Here is a 27,018-nt window from a genome sequence, read left to right on the forward strand (position 1 = left end):
CTTGATCAGGCAAGGACGTTTCACATCCATCACATCTCAAATATTCTTTAGTTTGGTGAAATATTGCGCCACCGGTTGCCCATCATGTTGCACCGTCAAAGCTGTGCACATTAACAAATGAACCTGTATGAAATCAGAATCATTAGTATATAAGCCTTCCAGTGTCGCCCATATTTCCTGCGCAGTGTCACATGACTCCACCAGATCAACTATTTCTTCATTTATAGCTTTTCACAAGACTGACATTACAAGACCTTCATCGTCGTCCCACTTAGTGTAAGCAGCAATATCATCTGCACTAGGAGCCTTAGTGACTCCGGTTACATGCCCCATTTTGTGCATCCCTCGAAAATGAGCTGCCATAATTCTCTTCCATTTACGGAAATTGGTCACATTGAGTTTGGTTCCCCCAAAAGAACCACTGTCAGAACTCTTGACAAATACTTCAAATGTCGGAACATCATTGATCTAAGAACCCTCAATGCCGTCGCCAGAACCTATTAAAACACAATTGACAAATCAGGAATTATACAGCGAAAACACAAAAAATGGATATGAACCTGTCTTTGGTGCACGTGCACTGTCGGTGAACCTACACTGACAACCAAGACTACCAAATCTGTCCGGGTCAGGTCGGGTTGAAGATGGTCCGGGTCGAAGCTGTTCCAGGCTGGGTTAAATCTGGTCCGTGTCGAATTGGAGCTCAAATTCAGGCCGGGCGGGTTGGGTAGAGCTGGAAAGATGAGTCAAACCGTGACTCGTCAGAGGGCGGTAACGTCGACGTCGTCTTCTGGAGAGAACGGCGAGCTGCACCGAGAACGGGGACTCGTGACGGGCGATGGCTCAGTGGACGAGAACGGGGGGTCGGAGGTCGTGGGAGTCGCGAGCTGCACCGAGAACAGGCGATGGCTCGGTGGACGAGACAAGGAGTCGGAGTTCGCTGGACAGGAGAAGATGGAGGGCCGCTGGTCCGGGTCACCGAGGAGCTCTGCTCTGAGATACCAGGCGACGTGTTGATCATTCGGAGTGGGATGAAGGTCAACCGTGTGGTGCTTGAGTCCTCCGACGGAAGAGACGGGTGCTAAAGGTCGTCGGAAAAGCTGGGGAGAGGCTAAAGGTTTTGGCTGGAACCAGAGGTTCGGGTCGGGCGTGTTTGTGGTAGCGGTAGCACGAATCCTTCATGAAAAAATATTCCAAAACGTCTGCCGGAAACAAAAAACAAAGAACCCAGAAAAAACAGAGCAAAACGGCTTTGATACCAAGTTAATCTGTATATTAATTGAATTGAATTCTTACACTTGATTTGTTCTATATATATAATCAACTTTGATTACTATTATTCCCACAAATCACGGAGGAAATCACGCCCGTAATTTTCTCCTCTAATCACGCTAACACAGAGGATTTGTTTATGATTTTGCATAAGCATTATCTTTATAAGACCGTAGGATTCCGAGTGTTTAAGTTAGAGTATAATGTTATTACTGGTCCTCGGTGGGTAGAGATTGTTGAGCTTGGCGATAAGGTATTGTTTATGGGCGGGATCAACCACATTTTCATCTCTTCTGGTAAAACTCCATATGATCAAACACTTGAAAGAAACTCTATCTATTTTGTTTTCCATTGGCTCAGAACATACGAATGTGGGGTGTGTTCCTTGGCAAATAGGAGCATCAGACCGTTGAAGTTTCCTATGGATTTGCCTGGAGGACTGAATGGAGATTCTTTGCTTCATACCAAATCTTTGCTGGTAGCTAAGCTAGCTTTCAATTAGTCACTAGATATATCTCTAATTTATAAGTTTTTCGTATGCGGACATGTACGTCGACGTTGAACATGTTCATGTAACTTTTTTCAGTTGATGTATTGCTACGAGCCTATCGTAGGCATCTTCGATTTCAGTAATATTGTAATGCTGTTACTAATTTTGGACTCAGAAAGCTTGTTTGGTTTGAACTTTCTTTGGTTCATTAGGGCACGATTCATATGATTAGCGACATCAACCCTAGGTCTAGTTCTTCTCTTAGAAAAAAAAGAAAGAAACCCTAGGTCTAGTTGATCGTGTAGAGCAAGCAAATTTAGTGATGAAGATCCTCAGTTTCAGAAGCCTATCAAGAAAGCTGTTGGGCTGTCTTGATTTTCTTCCCCGCAAGCTCATCACAACGATCTTCGGTGTTCATGAGGAAAAGTGGTCTAATCTGCCAGATAATGTGATGAGTTGATTCTACAACGCCTGCTCTTGTCCGATTATCTTAGATGTCGTGATGTATGCCGTTCTTGGCGAGCCGCTATTGATAGCAACGTTGTCCTCCTGCTTATCAACTCCCATGGCTTCTTCTCGATTCTTGTCATACATACTACTTGAAAGATGGCTGCTTTGTGAGTGATAGAAAAGTAAGAAAACCTAATTGCGAATTGGAAGAAGACGACTGGCGGTGCATTGTGAGCGATTTAAACCCCAATCACGAATTGAAAAAAGACTGGTGGCGTTGTCTTGGATCAATTCAGGGTTGGTTGATCATGGCAGAAAGACAATGGTCTTGGCTCAAGGAAGAATATACATCTAGAAGTCACTTTTTCCTCTTGAACCCGATATCAGGAGCTCGGATTGATCTTCCCTCATATTCCACACTTGATATATTCTTCTACAATTCGAAAGCAGTAGGTACCAACACGTACAACCACAAGGTTGCAGCGGCGCCGCTGTTATGTTTCATGCGTTCACTTTCATCAACATGGTGATTTGGCTTTTTGTGCGCCGGTTGATAAATCATGGACCTTAATCGACAAACCTCTCGTTTTTAGGGATGCAGAAATAGTTGATGGGAAATTGTATGCTATCGGTCGATGTGAAATAGAGGTTTTAGTGGTCTTTGACATCAAGCTAGATACCAATGGCTTTGGAATTCATACGTGCACAACAGAAAGGGTGGTTACTACGCTTCCCCCCAAGCTCAGAAACATAGTTTTTGATGATAATACTATATGCTATCGGTGTTGTCACCTAGCAAAGGATTCTGAATCGAAGGAGTTGTTCATGATTTTGCATGAAGCTATTGATGATTACACTACTACGTGTTTTCAAGTGTTGAAGTTGGAGTACAATGTTAATGATACGACATCTCATAAGTGGGTAGAGATTGTTGACCTTGGCGATCGGGCATTGTTTATAGGTGGATTCAGCAACCAACTTATCTCTTTTGGTACTACTAATTTTCAAGATCAATCTTTTGAAAGAAACTCTATCTATTTTGTTTTCGATTGGTCTGTTGGAGCAGCAGGGACATCTGGAGTGTATTCCTTGAACACTAGGAGCATCAAACCATTGATCTTTCCTCAAGATCGTTTGCCTACCGGAACAAATAAGACACTTTGGTTCACACCAATTCACCAAATCCTAGGTAACTAGCTTTTCTTATTATCATAATATAACTACAAAGCAGGACCAATGAAGCTGAGGCCATTTGGTGAGAAGGGAACCCAAGTTTATAACCAAAATCGGAAGATCACCCAGTTGGGTAAGTTGGGCAGAATCGACGAAGCAATCGAAGTTTTCTCAAAGATGACTCAAAGGAACACTGTAACATACAACTCTATGATCTCTGCCTATGCCAAAAATGGTAGAGTTGGTAATGCACGCCAGCTGTTTGATAAAATGTCTCACAGAAACTTGGTTTCTTGGAACACTATGATTTCTGGGTACCTGCATAACAATGAGGTGGAGGAAGCTTATGGGGTTTTTGTTAGAATGCCGGAAAGAGATCTTTTCTCGTGGACTTTGATGATTACGTGCTACACAAGGAACGGTGAGCTTGAGAGAGCTAGAGAGCTGTTTGATTTGCTACCGGATAAGCGTGACGCTGCTTGTTGGAATGCCATGATTGCAGGGTATGCGAAGAAGGGGAGGTTTGATGAGGCAAAGAGAATGTTTGAAGAAATGCCGGAGAGGAATTTGGTTTCTTGTAATTCAATGCTTGCAGGGTATACGAAGAATGGGGAAATGTGTTTGGGGTTGAGGTTTTTCGAGGAAATGCCTGAGAGGAATGTGGTTTCGTGGAATTTGGTGTTGGATGGGTTTGTTCAGGTTGGTGATTTGGATTCTGCTTGGCAGTTTTTTGGGAAGATTCCAGACAGGAATGTTGTTTCGTGGGTCACAATGTTGTGTGGGTTTGCACATAGTGGGAAGATTGTGCAGGCAGAAGATCTGTTTGAGCAGATGCCGGGTAGAAATGTGGTTGCTTGGAATGCAATGCTTGCGGCCTATGTTCAAGACCACCAAATTGATAAGGCTGTCAAAATATTTGAGGATATGCCAGAGATGGATTCAGTGTCATGGACTACAATGGTCAATGGTTATGTTCGTGCTGGCAAGCTTGATGAAGCAAGGGAATTGCTATACCGGATGCCATACAAGAACATTGCAGCACAAACAGCAATGATATCTGGGTATGCTCGTAATGGAAGGATGGATGAAGCAAGTCAGATCTTCAATCAGATTGCTATTCATGATGGCATTTGTTGGAACACAATGATTGCAGGCTATGCTCAGAGTGGAATAATGGTTGAAGCTTCATCTCTTTTCAGAAAAATGACTAACAAGGATGTAGTTTCTTGGAATACTATGATCAGTGGTTACGCTCAGGTAGGGGAGATGGATCAAGCACTTCAAATCTTCAAGGAAATGGGCAAGAAGAATATAGTGTCTTGGAATTCTCTTATTGCAGGTTATGTGCAGAACGGGTTATATCTAGATGCAATTAAGAGTACTGTGATCATGGGACAGGAAGGAAAGAGGCCTGATGAGTCAACTTTTTCAAGTGGTCTAAGTGCATGTGCTAATCTTGCCACTTTGCAAGTCGGAAGGCAGCTTCACAATTTGGTTGTGAGGACTGGCTATCTAAATGATTTGTTTGTCAGCAATGCCCTGATTACGATGTATGGTAAATGTGGAACGGTTGTGAGTGCTAAACTAGTGTTTGAAGATATCAATCATGGCGATATTGTTTCTTGGAATTCTTTGATATCTGGGTATGCTCTAAATGGGTATGGTAAAGAGGCAGTAGAGCTCTTTGAAGAGATGCTAATAGAAGGGTTGAAACCAGATCAACTGACATTTGTTGGGGTGTTGTCTGCATGCAGTCACAGTGGGCTGGTTGATCGGGGATTACAAGTGTTTGAAAGCATGAGTGAAGTTCACCTTATTGAACCTCTAGCCGAACACTATGCTTGCATAATAGACTTGCTTGGCCGCGCAGGGAGGTTAGAGGAAGCATTTGAAATGGTGAGGGATATGAATATCAAGGCAACTGCCAGAATTTGGGGTGCATTACTTGGAGCGTCCAGGATACACCGAAATCTAAAATTTGGCAAGTATGCTACTGAGAAGCTTTTAGAACTTGAACCTGATAAAGCTTCAAATTATGTGCTCTTGTCAAACATGAATGCTGAGGCAGGCAGATGGGATGAGGTTGAGCGAGCCAGGGTGTTAATGAAAGAAAGTGACATGGACAAGCAACCTGGCTGCAGTTGGATTGAAGTCAGAAATCAGGTGCATGCTTTTCTCTTTGATGATCCAGTGCAACCCAGAACGGCAGAGATATGCAGTGAATTGAAATCTCTAGCCACGGAAATGACCAACACAAGTTCCCAAGTGACATCTTACAACTGATGAATTTTTTACCGCCTCAGATACGATAACTGGTACTGGTTTCCACTTTTCTTTAACTGCTACAGTTTAGCACTTTGTAGATTATCAAACTCCTTTGTTTAGTGCATATACAAGTTATTAGGGTCCTAGAGCACTCATACATTTCCATGGACATGGACATGGCAGGAAAGAAAAATATGTTTTATGTAGTTTGGATTTTGGAGCATATATGAGATAACATGTACAGTAGAATATCAAAGTTTTCTCTGGTTTAATCATCTACGACCTCTCACTTTCTTTTGATGTTTTTTTTGCGCATGAACATAATCCAGAAATAGAAATACACGCATGCCTAATCTTGTTAGATATTAACAGAGAGATAGTTTCCAGTTGCCCCCATTGGACTTCTACAGTTCACTCCAAGTAAAAGATGTGCATGTTCAACTCAATGGAGCAACATCACTAACCCATACTTCTTTACGCGTCAATATCTTTGACAGTTACTCAAGCCTAAATATTTAGAGAACCATAACCATTGAAGTGTTTCTTTTGCCATCTCCATGCAGTCTGTAGGCTCTTTTGAAGATCTGTGTGCTGCGCTGTCCAGTTTAACTCTTCCCTTATCTTGGAAGGATCACTATAAACTTTAGCATAATCTCCTGGCCTTCGGCCTAGATATTCAACCTTTATATTTGCCCCTGTCGCCTTCTTACATGCTTCCACAAACTCCTTCACTGAACTACCTGTTATCAGAGTGGGTCAAAATATTCGGATCAGTGAGAGCCGGAAAGGGAAATTCAATGAAAGGAAGAAAATGAAATTAAAGAAAGAAGCTGGACTTCCCAACCTTTTCCAGTTCCCACATTGTAGATGCCAACTTTATTAGGCTGTACATTGGCAAGTGCTTTTACATGAGCATCAATGTAATAACCCTAGATTTTAAAACAATATGTGAATTGTTTTGAATTCTATTAAGTTTTGGAATTTCAAATAAAATGAAACTATTGTTTGCGATGTTTTGAAACGAAAAACGGAAACGTTTTCGGAACGTTTATTAAGAAAAACGTTACGTTTCCGAACTGAATTATCGACTTTTACTCCGTCGCTCGGTTGCGAAAACTTTCTTCACGAAAGTTGTAGAGCTCGTCGATACGAGTTCGAGAGTATGTGACGCGTTCGAATCGGACGTCGGAGGTAAAAGTTATTAACGTCGGAAGTTAGTTTCCGATTTGGAAACTAGTATAAATAGATAATTATGGAATTAGGGTTTCCATAATCAGAAACCCTTTCTCTCTCTCTCTCTCATCCCGCCGCTCTCCCTTTCTCTCTCCCTCCCTCGCGACTCTCTCTCCCCTATCTCTCCTTCCAAGCCGGCGATTTCCCTCCAATCGCCTCCGTGCTCGACACCGCCGGTGTCACAGAGACCGCGTGACCACGACGCAGCGATCGGTAGTAGCGGCGACGCACCCCGAGCGGGGATCGAGCAACACCGACGAAGCTTGACCTCGGGATCGTCGAGTTCGACGCGGCCGGCATCGTAGGAGCTCGGCGCCACCACCACGACCTCGCCCTTTCCTCCGCGACACGAACCTACCCACGGGGGACTCACCTCGAGCAGCGGCGCCATCGATCACCCTTCCTCCGAAACCGAGTCTCACGGCGACTTTTGGAGCTTCATCGAGGGAATCCGACGGTCCAAAACGTCGATAGAGGTAATGAATAGCTTCGAGTAATTGTTGTGATGGTTGATGATGATTGTTGGAACTTTTTGGTTGGATTTGAGGAGATCGGGGGTTGATGAACGCCGCCGCTTTAGGCGGCGCGTGTGGAAGTATGGGGTGGTGTAGGGGCGGCCTAAGGCCGGAGAGAAGGAGAGGGGAGAAAGTAGGAGAGATTCGAGGTAGCGGTGGCGTGCTACGCGCCGCGGTTAGCCTCAGCGCGTGGGCCCCACGCGCGGGCCGCCGGAGGTGGCGCGTGTGCCACACGCGCCGCCACGTGCGGCGGTGGGACAAGTTTTGACAGAAGGGTATTTTTGTAATTTACTGTGTACGGTAAAAGTAAATGTAATTTTTATTTACTGCGGTAAATGTAATTAAATTTTACCTTCGGTAAATGTAATTATAAATTACTTTCGGTAAATGTAAAAAGTAAATTGTAAAAGGGTAATTTAGTAAATTTTATTTACTGAATTTGTATTTACATTAAATCGTACGTATACGTACAGAAATACGTATTTAAATATTTATACGTACAGAAATACGTATTTAAATATTTATACGTACAGAAATACGTATTAATATTTATACGTACAGAAATACGTATTAATATTTATACGTACAGATAATACGTATTTAATATTTATACGTACAGAAATACGTATTTAAATATTTATACGTACAGAAATACGTATTTAAATATTTATACGTACAGAAATACGTATTAATATTTATACGTACAGAAATACGTATTAATATTTATACGTACAGATAATACGTATTTAATATTTATACATACATGAAATACGTATTTAATATTTATACGTACAGAAATACGTATATAATATTTATACGTACAGAAATACGTATTAATGGAGTATTGTACAGTAACCGTGAATAGTAACTTCGTATAAACCAAAATTGCTGAACAGTAACCGTATATTACTGTTTTGGCATTTAAAGGTTTACGAAACGATTCTAAATTCTTTTCTTATTCTTTTAAGGTGATCGCTAAATCGAGGAAAGGAAATATCATCGGGAATTGTGGATTTACGCTCGAGTCGTTAAGGTGAGTAAAATCTCACTGAATTACGAATCTACCCTCGTGGTGATTCAACATTTTTGCAAGTGTGTTTATTTAATGAATTACAACATGTATATAACTTAGTGGACTACGTATATATAGTATAATGGTAATAAATACATATATATATATAGTTCATTAAATTACATACTGTTATTAATTCATTAAAAATAGTCATCTCGGTGACAGAAAAATTGTGCATGTGTGATTTTAATGGTACGATATGATGTGAGATTATCGTACGTAATTTTCAGGTGTTTATGAAATATGACATGTATAGGATATAGTGGACTATGTATATATTGTATAAATGGTAAATAAGTACGAATATATATAGTTTGCTATATAATATACTGTTATGATTTTTATTGTGGATATATCGTGAAAGTTTTAAAACGTACAATATGATGAGTGATTATTGTACATGATTTTATCACGAAAAATGTGAAATATTGTGATTTGTCTTCGGACGTGATGTGTGGTACAATATGATGTGAGATTATTGTACTTGTGATTTTATCACGGAAAATGTGAAATATTGTGATTTGTCTTCGGACGTGATGTGTGGTACAATATGATGTGAGATTATTGTACATGTGAGGCAAGTCGGAACCTAGCCTTGGCCGGGCGAAAGTTACGATACAGTTAGAGCTCTAGTCTGTCTGCCATAGTACTGCATGAGGTAACGGGTGGTTATCTGATCATGGGTACTCAGCTTGTTTTGGATGTTGGGTGGCGGGTGGTTACCCAACATCAGCGGTATACTAAGTGAGGGGTAACGGATGTGTACCAGCGCTCATTAGTTACCATTTTGTGAAAGTATTTGAGTAACCAGATGGGTTGCTCGTTTTCTCATGATTTTCATTATACTGTGTTGATGTGGAGTTGTGTCTTTTATGAGACGAAAGTTATTTTAATATTTTACTCATACGAGCTGTAAAGCTTACCGGGTTTGTGTCTACAATCCCGGTGCACCAATTCAATGGTGTAGGGGATACTTCCGCAGGTGCTGAGTAGTAGTGATTGAGTGACGACTCCGAAGACTCGAAGTCGATCGCATCCAGTCGTGGTGAGGTTCCAGCGTGGATTTTGTGTGAGATTTGGTGTGATTTTATTTGTGAGGTTATTGTGAGGATTATACAATTCCATTTGTTATATGTTGAATTATCATTTGGGTTTGTAATAATCGGCTTGACTGAGTTATATTTTAAACTCAGATGTGATCCGCTGCGACATTAAAATGATTTCGATTTCATTGAGATTATTTTTGTGTTTAACGATTTTAAGATTTTGAGTGTTGAAGCTCGAAATTTTAGGGTCGTTACAGTTGGTATCAGAGCCTAAGTGCGTATTTGGCGATAATCAATATCATCCGGGAGCGATGATCCGACTGCAGGCGGGCCCCCATCACATGCTCCTCGGTATTGATATGTCGTCGGGTACGCGAGAGTGTTTTAGGAGCCATACCTAATGTTTGGTCCTCCGAGAAGTATCGTGATGATACTTCGATGATTCATCATATCCCGAAATTTCATGTTAATACCTATTAAATCTGTTTTAGTCGAATTCGAGACTTAACATGTATGACTGAGTGTTAATTGTTGAATGGTGATGAATTTGGAAAATGGCCGTGGACAGGGCCGAGGACGGACGAGAAGTCGAGGCCGAGTTAGGGCTGCAGGCCGAGTCCGCAATGTATAGAACCTTTATTAGGAGGCTGCTCCACTGGAAAGACAAGTTGATCTTGTTGCTATCATTAGAGACGATAGTCGTGTGTTGAGGTTGATCACAGACAGGAGTGAGCTGCTAGTGCTGTCATTTCATGACGCTTGGATCATATGGTAGCGGACCATTGGATCGAGAGTATTGGGACTTACTTGGTAATGATTGAGTACTCTGAGTTAGAGAAGACGATGATAGCCACATTCATTTATTGATAGTTGGCGGTGGAGGGGTTAGGATTGATTCCTACGCCTATGGGAAACTCTTTATGTGTCACTTCATTTTTGGAGTGTTCCTCGAAATTGGAGACAATGAAAGGCTTATCCTATTGTGATTGGAAGTAGAGAGTTCTCTGCTTATTTGATAGTGATTCCGGACCACACTATAATGTGGTCTGAGGAATCGATTGGTTGAGGCCGCAGTACGCGGTGATTGATTGTTTTGACATGGTGGGTTCCTTCGTAGACCCAGGAAACCAGAGTTTCGTATCTTTGACTCGAGGCGGATAATGCCATGAGAGCTTGAGTCATGGCATATGTCGAATATGTGGATCTGAAGAAGCTATCACAGACATCGTTGTGATATCAGAGTAAAGTGAGACGTTTTAGGAGATACTGTGTTACAGCACCTATAACGAAGACGCCGTATGGATGGGACAAATGAATTCAAAGACTTAATGACTGGTGCGATCAGCTTAGAGAGGCTACAATACTCCCTGAGTTTGACATGCGATCCAAATACTGGAATGCTAACAGGTTTGAGTATATAGTTTCCTATCAGGGCAGAGAACTATCAAGGAGTCTTGATAGAGAGCGTTGACCCTATATTGAGGGATGTTCAGTGTTTAAATGTTAAGGACTAGATTTTAGTTATGCAACTAATCTAAGTTGAAGCCTAACAAGGTTGAGAGATTACGTTCAGGTAAGTGATGTGTAGACCATAGGTTGGAGGTGGTTAACGAAAATTTTCGTGACTAGCATCTCTAACGCTATTGCTATCAGAGTGGTAGGGCGTATGATACGTCCATAAAGTGGTAATACAATTATTGAATTGAGATTCACATTTTGTCGATGTGACATTCCAAACTTGTTTTGGTTCGGCTATAGACAATTGATGTTATACATTGTTCTTGGCTGAGCAAGAAATATAAGGTGATGGAGAAATCTCAATGTGGCGATATGAATTAATTATTTGCTAGATGAGCATTTAAATGAGAACGCTGGTCTTTCAGGATTTAATCATTTTGGTATTGAGGATTGGAACTTCACAATGCCACAGGTCCAAACGAGACGCAATGGCGGTGAAGTAACTCTATTAAAGGTAAGATATGAGATGACCTTAGCTTAGTGGTGTTTTAACGAATTTCTTTTTCGTGACAAGCACCTTCCAACTGGTAAAGAAATGGTTGAGAACCAAATTTTCTTTTCAAGTACAAGTGGCGTTAATGTTGGAGACTTAGAGGTTCTTTTCCTCTATGCATCAGATTGTTTATTGTTGGATAAGGAGAAGTTGACTGAAGTGTTCAACAAGGGATAAATTTTACAATAAAGAGTACCCAATTATATTACTGCTTGCAGAGAAATTATTTTAGCCGAATGCGTTGGCCAGGAGAGTTCTTAATGAAAGTAAAGAAACAACTGTTTAGAGTGGTGGTATAGCGATCATTTTGGATTAGTTTTGAGGGGATGGTGTACCTAATATCGGGTTCCGTTGAAGTAATTTCTAAATTTATTAGTACTGCAACGGTGGGAGGAACCAATATCTTAGATGATGCACGGGGGCATTTGTGTGGACCATATGTCTTGCATTTGAGGCATGTATGAACCAGGGGGTAAAGTATGTCTCAGTTGTGGTCGTGTTGGATTTCGCGCTGTAAAGTTCGCCTGATTTTCATGTTCCACCGATGTGAGATAATCACCTTCTTGTCTGAACCCCAAATTGTGGCATACCACTCATGGAAGCAAGAAGTTGTAATTAATTTTCGACGGTAAGTTTGGTGAGTATGATGGGATGCGTGATGTGTCGCTCTTGTGGTGGCGGTAGAGGTTCTCTACTGCCTTGTGCGTATATTAGTCGATTCTCTGGTGAAATTTTTGGAGAGTAATTCTTAGTCCAAGGTGGTGTGCTGTGGTGGTTGTGAACTCGATGAGCTAAGATTTCCTTATCGTGTTACCAATACAAATAGGGTACTTGGGTGAGTATCATGCACGACAACTTTTTATGGTTACAATAAGATGATCTTGAAATGAGATTATTTTGTTGATTGGAAGGAATGGTAGGTTCGTTATTCTAGCGATGCATTGTGGTGAAGTCATGAAGTTATTGTCGTGATAAAGCATGTTTATTTGAAAACCACTATGTGTAATGTAAGTAGTAGGCATGTGTTAATCATTGATTTGACTCATGTTAGATGTTGAGAGTTTTGACCACGCTCAGTGGTAGGAGCTAACTCGTGACGTGAGGATAGTATGTCAAATCGCAAGAGAGTGGTGAACTAGACAAAAGAGGGCGTCGACGCCTCCATGCTGAAAACATCTTTATGTTCGGGAGGATAATTATATTTGGAGTAGCTCACATGCGACTATTATTGTTAGGACATGCGACAAATTGTCTGATGGAGGAAGTTTGAGGTAACGGAAGATAGGTTGGGAGCTTGTATGCTGGATTTTAAGGTAGCTGTGAAATCATTGAGAATGATTGAGTTCGCCTACAACGACAGTTACCATTCCAGCATCGACATGGTACACTATGAGACACTTAAGGTAGACCATGTCGATCATCTATCTATTGGGCCAAAGTTGGGTGTAGTGAGATTTGACAAGAAAGAAAAGTTGGCCGAGGTATGTTGGGCCTTTGAGATTCTCGAGAAGGTGGGAAAACTAGCGTTGCCTACTAGCATGTCGGACGTTCACAATGTCGTCTACATTTCCATGTTGAGGAAGTATGATCCTGATGTGTCGCATATGTGATCGATCATAACACCATTGAGGTGAAGGAAAATACCATTTGTTGTCGAGCCGGTTCGTATTCTGGATAGATCCACAAAGAAGCTTCGGAGGAGAGAAGTTGAGCTAGTCAAGGTGCTGTGGAGTCACCATGATGAGGGTGACGCATCTTGGGAGCTAGAGTCAGACATGATGACCAGATATCCACAGTTATTTGTTGAGTGAGCTTGAATTTCGGGGCGAAATTCCTTTAAGGGGGATAGATTGTAATAACCCTAGATTTTAAAACAATATGTGAATTGTTTTGAATTCTATTAAGTTTTGGAATTTCAAATAAAATGAAACTATTGTTTGCGATGTTTTGAAACGAAAAACGGAAACGTTTTCGGAACGTTTATTAAGAAAAACGTTACGTTTCCGAACTGAATTATCGACTTTTACTCCGTCGCTCGGTTGCGAAAACTTTCTTCACGAAAGTTGTAGAGCTCGTCGATACGAGTTCGAGAGTATGTGACGCGTTCGAATCGGACGTCGGAGGTAAAAGTTATTAACGTCGGAAGTTAGTTTCCGATTTGGAAACTAGTATAAATAGATAATTATGGAATTAGGGTTTCCATAATCAGAAACCCTTTCTCTCTCTCTCTCTCATCCCGCCGCTCTCCCTTTCTCTCTCCCTCCCTCGCGACTCTCTCTCCCCTATCTCTCCTTCCAAGCCGGCGATTTCCCTCCAATCGCCTCCGTGCTCGACACCGCCGGTGTCACAGAGACCGCGTGACCACGACGCAGCGATCGGTAGTAGCGGCGACGCACCCCGAGCGGGGATCGAGCAACACCGACGAAGCTTGACCTCGGGATCGTCGAGTTCGACGCGGCCGGCATCGTAGGAGCTCGGCGCCACCACCACGACCTCGCCCTTTCCTCCGCGACACGAACCTACCCACGGGGGACTCACCTCGAGCAGCGGCGCCATCGATCACCCTTCCTCCGAAACCGAGTCTCACGGCGACTTTTGGAGCTTCATCGAGGGAATCCGACGGTCCAAAACGTCGATAGAGGTAATGAATAGCTTCGAGTAATTGTTGTGATGGTTGATGATGATTGTTGGAACTTTTTGGTTGGATTTGAGGAGATCGGGGGTTGATGAACGCCGCCGCTTTAGGCGGCGCGTGTGGAAGTATGGGGTGGTGTAGGGGCGGCCTAAGGCCGGAGAGAAGGAGAGGGGAGAAAGTAGGAGAGATTCGAGGTAGCGGTGGCGTGCTACGCGCCGCGGTTAGCCTCAGCGCGTGGGCCCCACGCGCGGGCCGCCGGAGGTGGCGCGTGTGCCACACGCGCCGCCACGTGCGGCGGTGGGACAAGTTTTGACAGAAGGGTATTTTTGTAATTTACTGTGTACGGTAAAAGTAAATGTAATTTTTATTTACTGCGGTAAATGTAATTAAATTTTACCTTCGGTAAATGTAATTATAAATTACTTTCGGTAAATGTAAAAAGTAAATTGTAAAAGGGTAATTTAGTAAATTTTATTTACTGAATTTGTATTTACATTAAATCGTACGTATACGTACAGAAATACGTATTTAAATATTTATACGTACAGAAATACGTATTTAAATATTTATACGTACAGAAATACGTATTAATATTTATACGTACAGAAATACGTATTAATATTTATACGTACAGATAATACGTATTTAATATTTATACGTACAGAAATACGTATTTAAATATTTATACGTACAGAAATACGTATTTAAATATTTATACGTACAGAAATACGTATTAATATTTATACGTACAGAAATACGTATTAATATTTATACGTACAGATAATACGTATTTAATATTTATACATACATGAAATACGTATTTAATATTTATACGTACAGAAATACGTATATAATATTTATACGTACAGAAATACGTATTAATGGAGTATTGTACAGTAACCGTGAATAGTAACTTCGTATAAACCAAAATTGCTGAACAGTAACCGTATATTACTGTTTTGGCATTTAAAGGTTTACGAAACGATTCTAAATTCTTTTCTTATTCTTTTAAGGTGATCGCTAAATCGAGGAAAGGAAATATCATCGGGAATTGTGGATTTACGCTCGAGTCGTTAAGGTGAGTAAAATCTCACTGAATTACGAATCTACCCTCGTGGTGATTCAACATTTTTGCAAGTGTGTTTATTTAATGAATTACAACATGTATATAACTTAGTGGACTACGTATATATAGTATAATGGTAATAAATACATATATATATATAGTTCATTAAATTACATACTGTTATTAATTCATTAAAAATAGTCATCTCGGTGACAGAAAAATTGTGCATGTGTGATTTTAATGGTACGATATGATGTGAGATTATCGTACGTAATTTTCAGGTGTTTATGAAATATGACATGTATAGGATATAGTGGACTATGTATATATTGTATAAATGGTAAATAAGTACGAATATATATAGTTTGCTATATAATATACTGTTATGATTTTTATTGTGGATATATCGTGAAAGTTTTAAAACGTACAATATGATGAGTGATTATTGTACATGATTTTATCACGAAAAATGTGAAATATTGTGATTTGTCTTCGGACGTGATGTGTGGTACAATATGATGTGAGATTATTGTACTTGTGATTTTATCACGGAAAATGTGAAATATTGTGATTTGTCTTCGGACGTGATGTGTGGTACAATATGATGTGAGATTATTGTACATGTGAGGCAAGTCGGAACCTAGCCTTTGGCCGGGCGAAAGTTACGATACAGTTAGAGCTCTAGTCTGTCTGCCATAGTACTGCATGAGGTAACGGGTGGTTATCTGATCATGGGTACTCAGCTTGTTTTGGATGTTGGGTGGCGGGTGGTTACCCAACATCAGCGGTATACTAAGTGAGGGGTAACGGATGTGTACCAGCGCTCATTAGTTACCATTTTGTGAAAGTATTTGAGTAACCAGATGGGTTGCTCGTTTTCTCATGATTTTCATTATACTGTGTTGATGTGGAGTTGTGTCTTTTATGAGACGAAAGTTATTTTAATATTTTACTCATACGAGCTGTAAAGCTTACCGGGTTTGTGTCTACAATCCCGGTGCACCAATTCAATGGTGTAGGGGATACTTCCGCAGGTGCTGAGTAGTAGTGATTGAGTGACGACTCCGAAGACTCGAAGTCGATCGCATCCAGTCGTGGTGAGGTTCCAGCGTGGATTTTGTGTGAGATTTGGTGTGATTTTATTTGTGAGGTTATTGTGAGGATTATACAATTCCATTTGTTATATGTTGAATTATCATTTGGGTTTGTAATAATCGGCTTGACTGAGTTATATTTTAAACTCAGATGTGATCCGCTGCGACATTAAAATGATTTCGATTTCATTGAGATTATTTTTGTGTTTAACGATTTTAAGATTTTGAGTGTTGAAGCTCGAAATTTTAGGGTCGTTACAATCAACCAGGTCAGTGACATCAATATAGTCCCTCACGCAAGTGCCATCTGGTGTTGCATAATCTATTCCTCTGACCTAGAAAAGAGGAATAAAGTAATTCACTTCTAAATATCAAAGACTATTTAAAAGTAAGCATTTTTCTCTTTACATGTCTAGGTGAGAAGGGTGGAAGTGGAAGGACGTGAAACTGGGAGATGAAATACCTTCAGTCCAGAAATAATTCCCCGAGCTGCATCAAAACAAGCTCCAGATATTCGACCCTGTTCCCGTAGCTCAGGTCGAGGAGCCTCTCCTAATCGTCCAGCAGGATCTGATCCTATAACATTAAAATATCTGCATATAGCCGTATATATGTTAGTGATGGTGGAGAATTCGTGCTCTATCTGCTCCCGATTGAGCAGAACATAATTTAGCAGAGTTATAGAAACCTGAATCACCTACCGTAAGATCATGACAGCCATATTTGAGTTCTTGGAGAAATCCAGTATGATATCTTCTGCCATCTTCTTGGCTTTTCCATATGGATTGATTGGAACCTGAAATGAGAACATGTATAAATAGTGTTATGGTCTGTATCATCTGATGTAAAACACTTATCATAAGACATACTCTTGTGCGTATAACACACTAAGACAATGTACAGTATTGTGATTTTCAGATTGGACAGGATAGGCAATATTCTTGTGAATTCTTACTTGTTCAGTTTCTTCAGTAATAGGCATTTTCTTGGGTTCACCATATGTGGCACAAGTACTAGAATAGATCAATGTCTTTACATTGTGAGCTGCCATCGCCTCCAAAACCAATAGGGTGTTTGATGTGATATTGTGATAATACCTGCATAACAAAATGATTAGGATTTAGGATATCTAGAATGTTTAAAGTTTTAATCATATGATTTGTTATACAATTAACTCAAAGTTAAAGATAGACACCTAAGAGGTTCCAGTGTACTTTCACCAACATAAGCAACAGCTGCAAAATGCATCACAGCATCAAATGCATTTTCTGAGAAGATTTTACTGACCTATAATTTAGGAATCAAGGACTGTCCAACACCCATTTTTCTTTTTTAAAGAAATGGAGAAAAAGAAAGATTATTTCTAATTTCAGTTAGCATGATTAGGATACAGCTTTAGCATCTCCCAGGTCAGCTTTAATAAACTGAAGCCTCCCAGGTCCTGGAAATAACTGCTGAAGAATCCTGACAGCACCAATATTTCCTCTAGAAAGATTATCCTGTAACACAACAGATTTTAAATCAGTGAAATGTTAGAGTAATCCTATTCAATCTCTGATATGTTTGTAAATACCAAAAATTGCTTATTTACCACTATGGTTACACGGTATGAATCCTTCAACAGCCTAAGTGCAGCATGAGAACCTATGTAGCCAGCACCTCCAGTAACTAATACATGTGTTACTCCTTGTTCATGATAAGCGAACTGCACATACAAGAGATAACAGAGTCAAATTTTACATGGCATGGTGTCGAGAAAACATATATGGTAGAAGTCCGGGTCCTCTTCTGATATTTTGGTTAGTAATCAATATGTTCGATATCACCCTTCAATCTATAATCTATCAAAGAGGAAAACAATGTCAACGAATCATGAGAGGCTGCTAGCTAGGACTGTGATTTACAATATGTGATCATTAGAAACATACCAGGTTGTGATCATTGCTGGAGTTGAGTGACTGCTTGTAGACAAAAATACAAATGGTGATTAGGACTGCAGCTGCCAAAAATTTACCAGGAAAATTGCTCCTTCGATTCGCGCCTGCAAAATCCATGGCTAGCCAGCTGCTGCAACCACAGAATGAAGTGAAGCGAAATATTAAATGGACTGTGAAGCTCTGTGGTTCTACTTTTTGTGCTTATAGCAGGAGCTGTGGAAATGACCAATCCTTCAATTCGATAACTCCAGCCATAGTGTATTATCGATGTGTCCTATGCTTCTAGTTAAGTAAAGGTCAAGAAGTTTGCCAACCTTGATATAGACTTATGGCCTTGACTTGGCAAAACAAGAACAGGAGAAACCACAGTACAGATTACAGATATTACAGATATGACAGCTCAAACTACCAAAATCTGATTAGCTTCCTACTAGTGAAATTGAGAATTCATATCTTAATTCAAGCCAACACAAGAATCTCACCATAGAAAGTCGGAAAACCGAAAGCATAAATTGAAGGTGAACACAAATAACATAATTAACAAGAAGGCAGTTACATAAATTAACACAAATTAAATGGAACGTTATGGAAAATCAGAAGGCACAGACATCTATATATATAAAGACACACAGACAGAACAAGAAACGTACATATGACATAGAAAAGAAACCTCGACTGCTCACCTCGGAGAACCAGAGATATATAAAAACCGAAACGATGGAGGATCACTTAATGGATCTTTGTTGGAGAATATAAAGGAAAATGTCTCTGCAGTATATGTTGCAGAAGAACTGGTCTATATAGATAGACATATACATTGGACCGGTACCGAAAATACTATATATTAAGAAATGATCGAGTCCACCAACAACGTGAAGAAGAGTGAAAGGGAAAGGAGAAGAAGAAGTAAAGCATGGAAATTGAGAGGAATGAGAGACTCATAGACCAAGTCCAGGGTCTTCTGTTTAAAAATCGAAGAGGGCAAATTTGAGCTTCAAGGGAAAGACGAAGCAAAACACGTGCATGAGGTGAAGGTCAGCGCCTTCTGCATGTGAAGCTTTGCGTTTCATATGACAAAACTTGAGGTACAACATGTTCGACATCCCTGTCCTATAATTTCATTTTTATTTGTTTATATATATGTACTATTCCAATTGTTTTTCTTCATGATCTATTGGACTCGTCTGGTTTTGATTCGTGACAACTATATATTCTTCTCCAATCATATGGAATTTTGGATATATGTGAGCCATTTGCTATACTCTAGCTAGTAGTCTCTTGTTAATTATTAATATAAGCTTCTGTATTAGTATAAGAGTGTACTAATCTATGAAGCACGGACACGCGGACAAGGGTCCGTATTGCGTGTCCGACACGGACACGGACACGCTCGGACACGCGAACTCAATTTGGACACGGCCCGGACACGCAAGTGTCGGAATCGGACACGCGAGTGTCCGAATTGGACACGCGAGTATCCCAATTGGACACGCGGACACGCACCAACTCATAATAAAAGTGAAAGTGCTTATGGTGAGAATCGAAGCTTGGTCATCCAAGGCACCCAACAACTCCTCAACCATTCCAACAGATTCAGTTTTTGTTATATTTATGCACACTTTAATATATATAAGAAGATAAACTCATGATAAAAATAAAAATGCTTGTGGTGGGATTCGAACCTTGGTCATCCAAATGATCCAACAAATCCTCAACCATTCCAACAGATTCAGTTTTTGTTATATTTATGCACACTTTAATATATATACATCTAAATACTTTCAAATTTTTAAATTAATTTTTTAATATATATATATATATATTAAAATAATTTTAATTGCCGTGTCCACCACGTGTCCGTGTCCAAAAAAATTTCTATATGCCGTGTCTACGTATCGAATCGTGTCCAATACGGACACTCGTGTCCGTGTCCGTGCTACATAGGTACTAATATTGCTAGATTTGTACTAATAATTCATTTATTCCCTCATTCTAATCCAGAATCTGCTCCAAGTGCTTTCCTCTCTGACTCCCTTGATGAGCTGTGCTTAAGGCACTTCCGAACTTTAAATTATTGGGTTCATTGAAAAAAATTCCAGATATATATTATTGGATTCATTGAAAATTCCACTGGTTTTTGTTTTTGGGTTGAAAGTTGAAAGCTTCTACTGTTTGTGGGAAGTGGTCATGTTTCCATTGACAAAAACAATTATAAGGGCTTTTACCCAACATAGAAGACGACTTTACATAGAAGACGACTTGCCTCGTATGGTTCTTTATAAAGGGAATTCGAAACTGGTACTTCATAGCTTTCTGACTGCATTAGTTGATTAATGTACATTGCTGATTATTGTTACTTATATGTGCCAGTGATAATCAATAGTCTTTGAACTTTATGATCAATGTTTCAATATACACTACTATGCTGTTTATTTGATCTGTAAGACATGTATATCGATAATGATAAGAAAACGACATAAACAAGGTCTAAGTGGTATCAGCATAAAATCAAAGTTGTTCTTATGTTACATGAACTAAAGTGAAACTAATGTAGTTCAACATCAAATAAAAGTAGTTCTGAATAGGGGTGGGCATAAAAAACAGAAATCCCGATTCCATCCCGATCATGTCCCGAAATTCGTAGGGACGGGACGGAGGTCTAAAAACGTTCGTCCCGTCCCGTTTCATAATAGTGGGATGAGACGTGGGACGAATAATTTCTATCCCGCTTCGTTCCGTCCTGTCCCACCTTTAATGAAAACTTAAAAATTCTTATATTTTTGTATCAAAATGAAACTAATTTATGTTCTTAATAACTCCAAAATTATATTAATTCAAATAATAATGGTAAATTATAATATTTTGAACATAATATGTATTTTTAGGTTAAAATTTCATTATTAAATGTTATTTTATTAATGAAAAAGTAAAAATATAGGTTTTTATTTAACTTTATAGGAAGATGAGATTTGTCCCGATCCCGTCCCGTCTCAACCGGGATTAATCCCGAGTGGGATGCATTCTTAAAAACACTCGTCCCGTCCCGATTCAAAAGAGTGGGACGGAACGTAAGATGAGCCCCATCCCGTTCCATTCCGTCCCAGGAAACAAAAGCAGAGAATGAAGCAGGCAAGACGAGCAGGTGTCTTATATGCATCTCCAAATCCCAGCCACATGAGTAACCTTTTCTCACCGCGGCGGACCCCACCAACCTCTCTCCTTCTTATCACTCCACGCGTAACTCTCCCATTCGCCACCTCCCGGACCGGATCCAACGGCCCGCATTCCGCCTCCGTGGTCCGAATATCCTCGTCTTTGAAAAGAAAAGAAACCCCCAGTTGCACAGCCCCTCCAATCCCAACTAGCCACGCGTCCTCCAGTGGTGAGGCGAAATAAAAACGAAAGTCGTCGTCGCCGTCGTCCTCAGAGTCTCATCTTTGCGGTTCGGTTTGCTTGCGCCAAATGACCTAACACCCGCACAAAGGAAGAGGTTTATTATATCCCTCTCTCTTCCGGGAGGGGCAACCCCTGAAGAACCCCCCCCCTCTCTCTCTCTCTATTCTCTCTATTCCTTTTCCCACATAGCCCTCCGATTCTCTCTTATTTACACTCCCTGCCATTCTCTCTCCCCCCCTCCCCCAAATGCCACGCTCTCCGCGGCGGTCGTGATCCGCTCCCTTCCCCCCGACGACGACGACGTTTTCTGCGCCGGAGCTAGTGACATGGAGAGATCTGGAAGCGGCGGCGGCGAGGATTTCCGGGACTTCATTCGGAGCTCCTCAGGTCCGAGATCTGTTCGTGTCTGCTTTCTTTTTCCGGTCTTTGAATTTCGGTTTTCAGATTAAGGATTCAATTGCGTGCTTTTTTATGAATCTTGTTTCAGCTTCAAGATGAATAAATTAGGGTTCTTTCTCCATGTTTGGACCTAATTTTGATGGTTTTGATTAGTTCTTCAACTTGCGTGAATAACTAGCCTGTATTGGTTGCGAGTGAAATCGAATTTTGGCTGTTTGTGATTGTCGATTGGGTTTTGCTTTGTAGCTGAGCTCAAGTAAAGTTCTTGTTTTGACTGAATTATTAAGATGGTTTAAAATTACATGTTTTCGGGGATTCTGTAAATCATTTGGTTATTATGTTGTGCTGGAGTAGTAGCTCTACTGATTTGGATGTCTAATTTTGTTTTAATTTTGGCGTGCAGAGAATAATGCACTCTTTGATGCATCACAGTATGAGTTTTTCGGCCAGAACGCGGCCGAAGAAGTTGCGCTTGGGGGTTTAGACGAGGAGAATGACCGAAAGTCTTTGTTTGGGTCTGTTGATAACGAGTACCATCTGTTCGAGAAGGATGAGGTTCGATTCTGTTTTCCACTACATTGTTGGGGGTGGGCATATTAAGCATATTTGTTTCTTGGGGGTGGGCATATGATGCAACGTTTTCCCGCCCTTTTTTCGTTTACTACTGGTTGTCTATCGGCAGATACTATGAGCTTATGCAGCTTATTATTGGCTCTGAATTGGCTGTGATATAAAGCATATTCCTTAACTCCAGTCATATTCCATTTTTGTATGTAGGGCTTAGGGTTGGGATCTTTGAATGACGTGGATGATCTGGCAACTACTTTTGCAAAGGTCAGCTCCCTTAACTTTGATGAGTAAGCAATTAGGTGTATGGTTTGAGTTCCAAGTATACGACTTGCAATCTTTCATTGCTGTAATCCCTGGATTTATTGCTGATGCTCATGTATCCGAGCATAGTCTTTTCATATTCTTCATCTTTATCATCTTTCTTCTGTTTCTGGTATGTCTTGATTCTCCTCCGTTTATAAGTCCGCCTTAGTATTCTTTGTTTTTCTCTGTAAGATGCTTCTTATTACTTCTCTAAAGCTTTCATAACTTGATAATATTTTTCGTTAAAAAAAAGACATTTAAAGGTTTATTGACAAATATGTTGGAATTTTCTTGAGTGAGGTACTGATGAAAGTCTAGTTGATTTTCTTTGCATGTCTAGCCATATAATAGTTGCCTCCATTCTTCAGTCATGTTTCTTTCCTCCTTAAAAATAGTACCTTTCTAAGTACTCTCTCAATTTTATGATCATATATTAAAGTGTAAAACTGTTTCAAGGACTGGTTCAAAACAATAGCATTCAGGATTGAAATAAATGGTGGTACTTCTTTCTACTTGTCACATTTAGTTTGGAGATGATTGAATATAGTTATTTTTTTATTGACCATGTTCATTATGAACAAAAATCTGATTTCCTTTTATTTAATTTTTTATTACACAGTTGAACAAAGTTGTAACTGGACCTAGACACCCGGGCGTAATTGGAGATAGAGGTTCTGGATCTTTTTCACGGGAGAGTAAGTATATTAGCTCTTCTGTCATCCTGTTATCATGCATCAAGTAATTTGCACTTGCCAAGGCCTTATATATATGCCGTAATACATAATAAGGAATTAGGATGTTGCACTTAGTGTTAATATAATCTTGTACTAGCATGTATTGAATGATATCGAATTCTCAGTTGCATAGGCATTTCAGTCATTTTAGTAGGAGGGAAAAACTATCTTCCAAATTTCTGTCCTTAAAATTGCAAATTATTGTCCTTTCATGTGTTTTTACCACACTTTCATATGTTCAAGCCATCCCGTTTCATTCAGCAGTTATGACCTTAGTTATAAATTGCAATCATTATTTCATCTAGTGTCATTTTCTGGCGGATGGCTCTTTACTCGTGTATAAATTGGATCAGGGCTTGTGCGTGCTTTTTTGAAGAATTTGTTACACTGATTGACTGGATCTGTTGCTTCTTGTTTTTGTAATACAATATCTGAATAAAAATGGGTGAGAAGTATCAGGAATTAGATTGTTGTCATTAACCCTTGGAATGGTTTGTACAATTTTCTCCCCTCTCTCCCCGTCCTAAATTAATTACTTATTTGAAACCGAGGGAGTTGCTTGATTTTTAGCATGCTACCAATTTCATGCATTTCTGTAGTTTCTATTAAAATTCTATATAACAGCAAGTTCTCTTCAGGTTCATCTGCTACTGATTGGGCCCAAGATGGAGATTTCGGTAGCTGGTTGGACCAGCAGATGTTTGATACAGATAACTCTCTGGACGGAAAACGATGGTCCTCACAACCACAATCTTCCGCTCGATTTCCAGAATCAAAACCTTTGCACAGAACATCCTCATACCCTGAGCAGCCACCTGTCCTACAGCACTACAACAGTGAACCAATTATAGTACCCAAATCAGCATTCACCTCATTCCCTCCCCCTGGAAATAGGTCCCAGGGGGGATCACCACAGCATCTGAGTTTTTCTACTCTATCTGGTGCTTCCCAGTCGCCTTTTTCTTCACCAAATCTTTCTTCTTTATCTAACTCTAATCTTCATCTGGCTGGTGGTTTACCTCATGGCTTGCATTATGGAGCGAACATGCCTCAGTTCACAAACCCTGTTGCTGTTTCTTATAATAGCAGGTCACAAAATCATTGGGTCAACCGTGCTGGAGTATTGCATGGGGATCATTCTAATCTCTTGAACAATATATTGCAGCAACAGCTACCTCATCAAAATGGGCTTTTGTCTGCACAGTTACTCTCAGCTCAGCAGCAGCTACAACAGCAGAGATTGCACCGTCCGATACAGCCATCTTTGGCCCATTTTGCAGCAATGCAGCCCCAGCTATATAATACCCATCCTTCTCCCTCGCACAAGCCAATGCATGGATTGCCCGACATAAGAGAGCATAGACCTAAACATAGGAGCAAGCACAATCGGTTTTCTCAAGGCTCTGATACTGGTAGTCAGAAGAGTGAGAGTGGGTTTATACAGTTCAGATCTAAACATATGACATCTGAAGAGATAGAGAGCATTCTTAAAATGCAGCATGCCGCAACACATAGCAACGACCCCTACATAGATGATTATTACCACCAGGCAAGTCTTTCCAAGAAAGCTTCTGGGTTGAGGTCAAAACATGCTTTCTGCCCATCTCACTTGAGAGAGTTCTCTTCCAGAGGTCGTAATAGTAGTGATCAGCATTCCCATTCTTCTGTTGATGCTCTCGGGAGGATTCCTCTCTCGTCCATCCGTAGGCCACGACCCCTCCTTGAAGTCGATCCCCCTCCTGGTGAAGGGAATTCTGAACATGCCTCTGAGAAGCCTTTGGAACAGGAACCAATGCTTGCTGCTAGGATAACCATTGAAGATGGCCTTTGTCTCCTTCTTGATGTTGATGATATTGATCGACTCATACAATGTGGTCAGCCCCAAGACGGTGGAGTTCAACTTCGGCGAAGGCGGCAGATGCTGCTGGAAGGGTTGGCAGCGTCACTTCAGCTTGTAGATCCACTTGGTAAAGGCAGCCATGCAGTTGGGTTATCCCCTAAAGATGACCTTGTGTTCCTCAGGTTGGTGGCTCTTTCAAAAGGCCGAAAGCTCCTTTCTAGGTTTATCCAACTTCTTTTCCCTGGTAGTGAGCTTGCCCGGATTGTTTGCATGACTGTATTCCGGCATTTAAGATTTTTGTTTGGAGGTCTCCCATCTGATCCTGCAGCTGCTGATACAACTAACAGTCTTGCAAAAACGGTTTCTGCATGTATAACTGGTATGGATCTTCGTGCACTAAGTGCCTGTCTTGTTGCAGTCGTTTGTTCATCAGAGCAGCCACCTCTTCGTCCCCTTGGAAGCCCTGCTGGAGATGGGGCCGCTATTATATTGAAATCTGTTCTTGAAAGAGCAACTGAACTCTTAACTGACCCTCACGCTGTTGGAACCTGTAGTGTGTCTAATCGTGCCCTCTGGCAGGCTTCCTTTGATGAATTCTTTGGTCTTCTTACCAAATATTGTCTGAGTAAGTATGAAACTATCTTGCAATCATTATTCACGCAGACCCAGCAAAGCACAGAAGTTATTGGCTCAGAGGCCACCAAGGCAATACACAGGGAAATGCCTGTTGAGCTTCTACGTGCCAGTCTTCCTCACACTAATGAGCACCAAAGGAAGCTTTTGTCAGATTTTGCCCAACGTTCCATGCCCATTTCTGGTCTTAATGTGAATGGCGGTCAAATGAACTCTGAATCAGTAAGAGGATAGCGGCCTAGCGGGTACTGGAGATTTTGCCGGAAAGATCTCTTGAAAAACATAATTGATTGGTTGACGGGGATGGTGATGTGAAATGCATATCAGGGGGAATATGAATCCACTTTAAAGTGGATGGGTTGTGCGGGGCTCTGGGGAGTGGAAGGAATTGCTCCCCATCGAAGTAATTTTACAAAGCTTCGTTGTTATTTGTTTAACTTTTTACTGTTCTAAAATTTTAGTAAACATGTGATGGTCATTTTGAAGAATTCGTAGTTGTGCCTAAATGTGTAATATCATGGGAATAGAGTTTGAGTCTGGGAGTGGTTCTTCTGGGAGCTTTATTTTGGTGCTCTGTGTTGAACTGGAAGCATAGGGATAGAATGTACAGGGTAGTCTTACAGAACCTTCAGAACAACTTTGTTTCGGGTCATCTTCTGATGTTGAAAATTTCAGCTATGTATGATAGTGTATTGTCTTTCTCTGTTTCTCTTTTCATTTACTCCTTTCCTCTTCAGCAGCTTTCATTCTTATTTTTCATTTTGCATTGTTTTCAAGTAATTTCTGTTCATTGTGCAGTGTGTTCTCGTTACATATTTCGCCATCATGTTCTTTTGAACTTGCAATTCATAGTATGGTAGCATACACTTTCTTATTTTAAACCC

General features: G+C 40.5%; 3 protein-coding genes and 2 long non-coding RNA genes across 5 annotated transcripts; 4 read left to right on the forward strand and 1 right to left on the reverse strand.

The window, feature by feature from the left end:
- Nucleotides 1–3,284: 3,284 nt before the first annotated feature.
- Nucleotides 3,285–5,681, forward strand: LOC126799847 (pentatricopeptide repeat-containing protein At2g35030, mitochondrial-like). Its single transcript, XM_050527109.1, has one exon. The coding sequence runs from the start codon at nt 3,449–3,451 to the stop codon at nt 5,666–5,668; it is 2,220 nt and encodes a 739-aa protein (XP_050383066.1). The 5' UTR covers nt 3,285–3,448; the 3' UTR covers nt 5,669–5,681.
- Nucleotides 5,682–5,904: 223 nt separating this feature from the next.
- Nucleotides 5,905–19,054, reverse strand: LOC126798838 (UDP-arabinose 4-epimerase 1-like). The gene is made up of 11 exons (XM_050525902.1): nt 18,943–19,054; nt 18,251–18,389; nt 17,914–18,027; nt 17,714–17,821; nt 17,518–17,609; nt 17,278–17,419; nt 17,024–17,118; nt 16,786–16,915; nt 16,583–16,657; nt 6,495–6,564; nt 5,905–6,390 (listed from the first exon to the last, which is right to left on the reverse strand). The coding sequence occupies exons 2-11, from the start codon at nt 18,374–18,376 to the stop codon at nt 6,158–6,160; spliced, it is 1,185 nt and encodes a 394-aa protein (XP_050381859.1). The 5' UTR covers nt 18,377–18,389; nt 18,943–19,054; the 3' UTR covers nt 5,905–6,157.
- Nucleotides 6,593–10,078, forward strand: LOC126798839 (uncharacterized). Its single transcript, XR_007672567.1, has 3 exons — nt 6,593–7,359; nt 8,367–8,431; nt 9,438–10,078. It is a non-coding gene; the product is annotated as an uncharacterized LOC126798839 (long non-coding RNA).
- Nucleotides 13,449–16,576, forward strand: LOC126798840 (uncharacterized). The gene is made up of 3 exons (XR_007672568.1): nt 13,449–14,168; nt 15,176–15,240; nt 16,248–16,576. It is a non-coding gene; the product is annotated as an uncharacterized LOC126798840 (long non-coding RNA).
- A 2,747-nt stretch (nt 19,055–21,801) lies between the features above and the next one.
- LOC126796690 (protein PAT1 homolog 2-like) lies at nt 21,802–26,841 on the forward strand. Its single transcript, XM_050523435.1, has 5 exons — nt 21,802–22,042; nt 22,458–22,609; nt 22,832–22,888; nt 23,547–23,622; nt 24,300–26,841. The coding sequence occupies exons 1-5, from the start codon at nt 21,982–21,984 to the stop codon at nt 26,366–26,368; spliced, it is 2,415 nt and encodes an 804-aa protein (XP_050379392.1). The 5' UTR covers nt 21,802–21,981; the 3' UTR covers nt 26,369–26,841.
- Nucleotides 26,842–27,018: the final 177 nt, after the last annotated feature.

Source organism: Argentina anserina, chromosome 6, assembly GCF_933775445.1.
Source record: "Argentina anserina chromosome 6, drPotAnse1.1, whole genome shotgun sequence".
Taxonomy (NCBI): domain Eukaryota; kingdom Viridiplantae; phylum Streptophyta; class Magnoliopsida; order Rosales; family Rosaceae; genus Argentina; species Argentina anserina.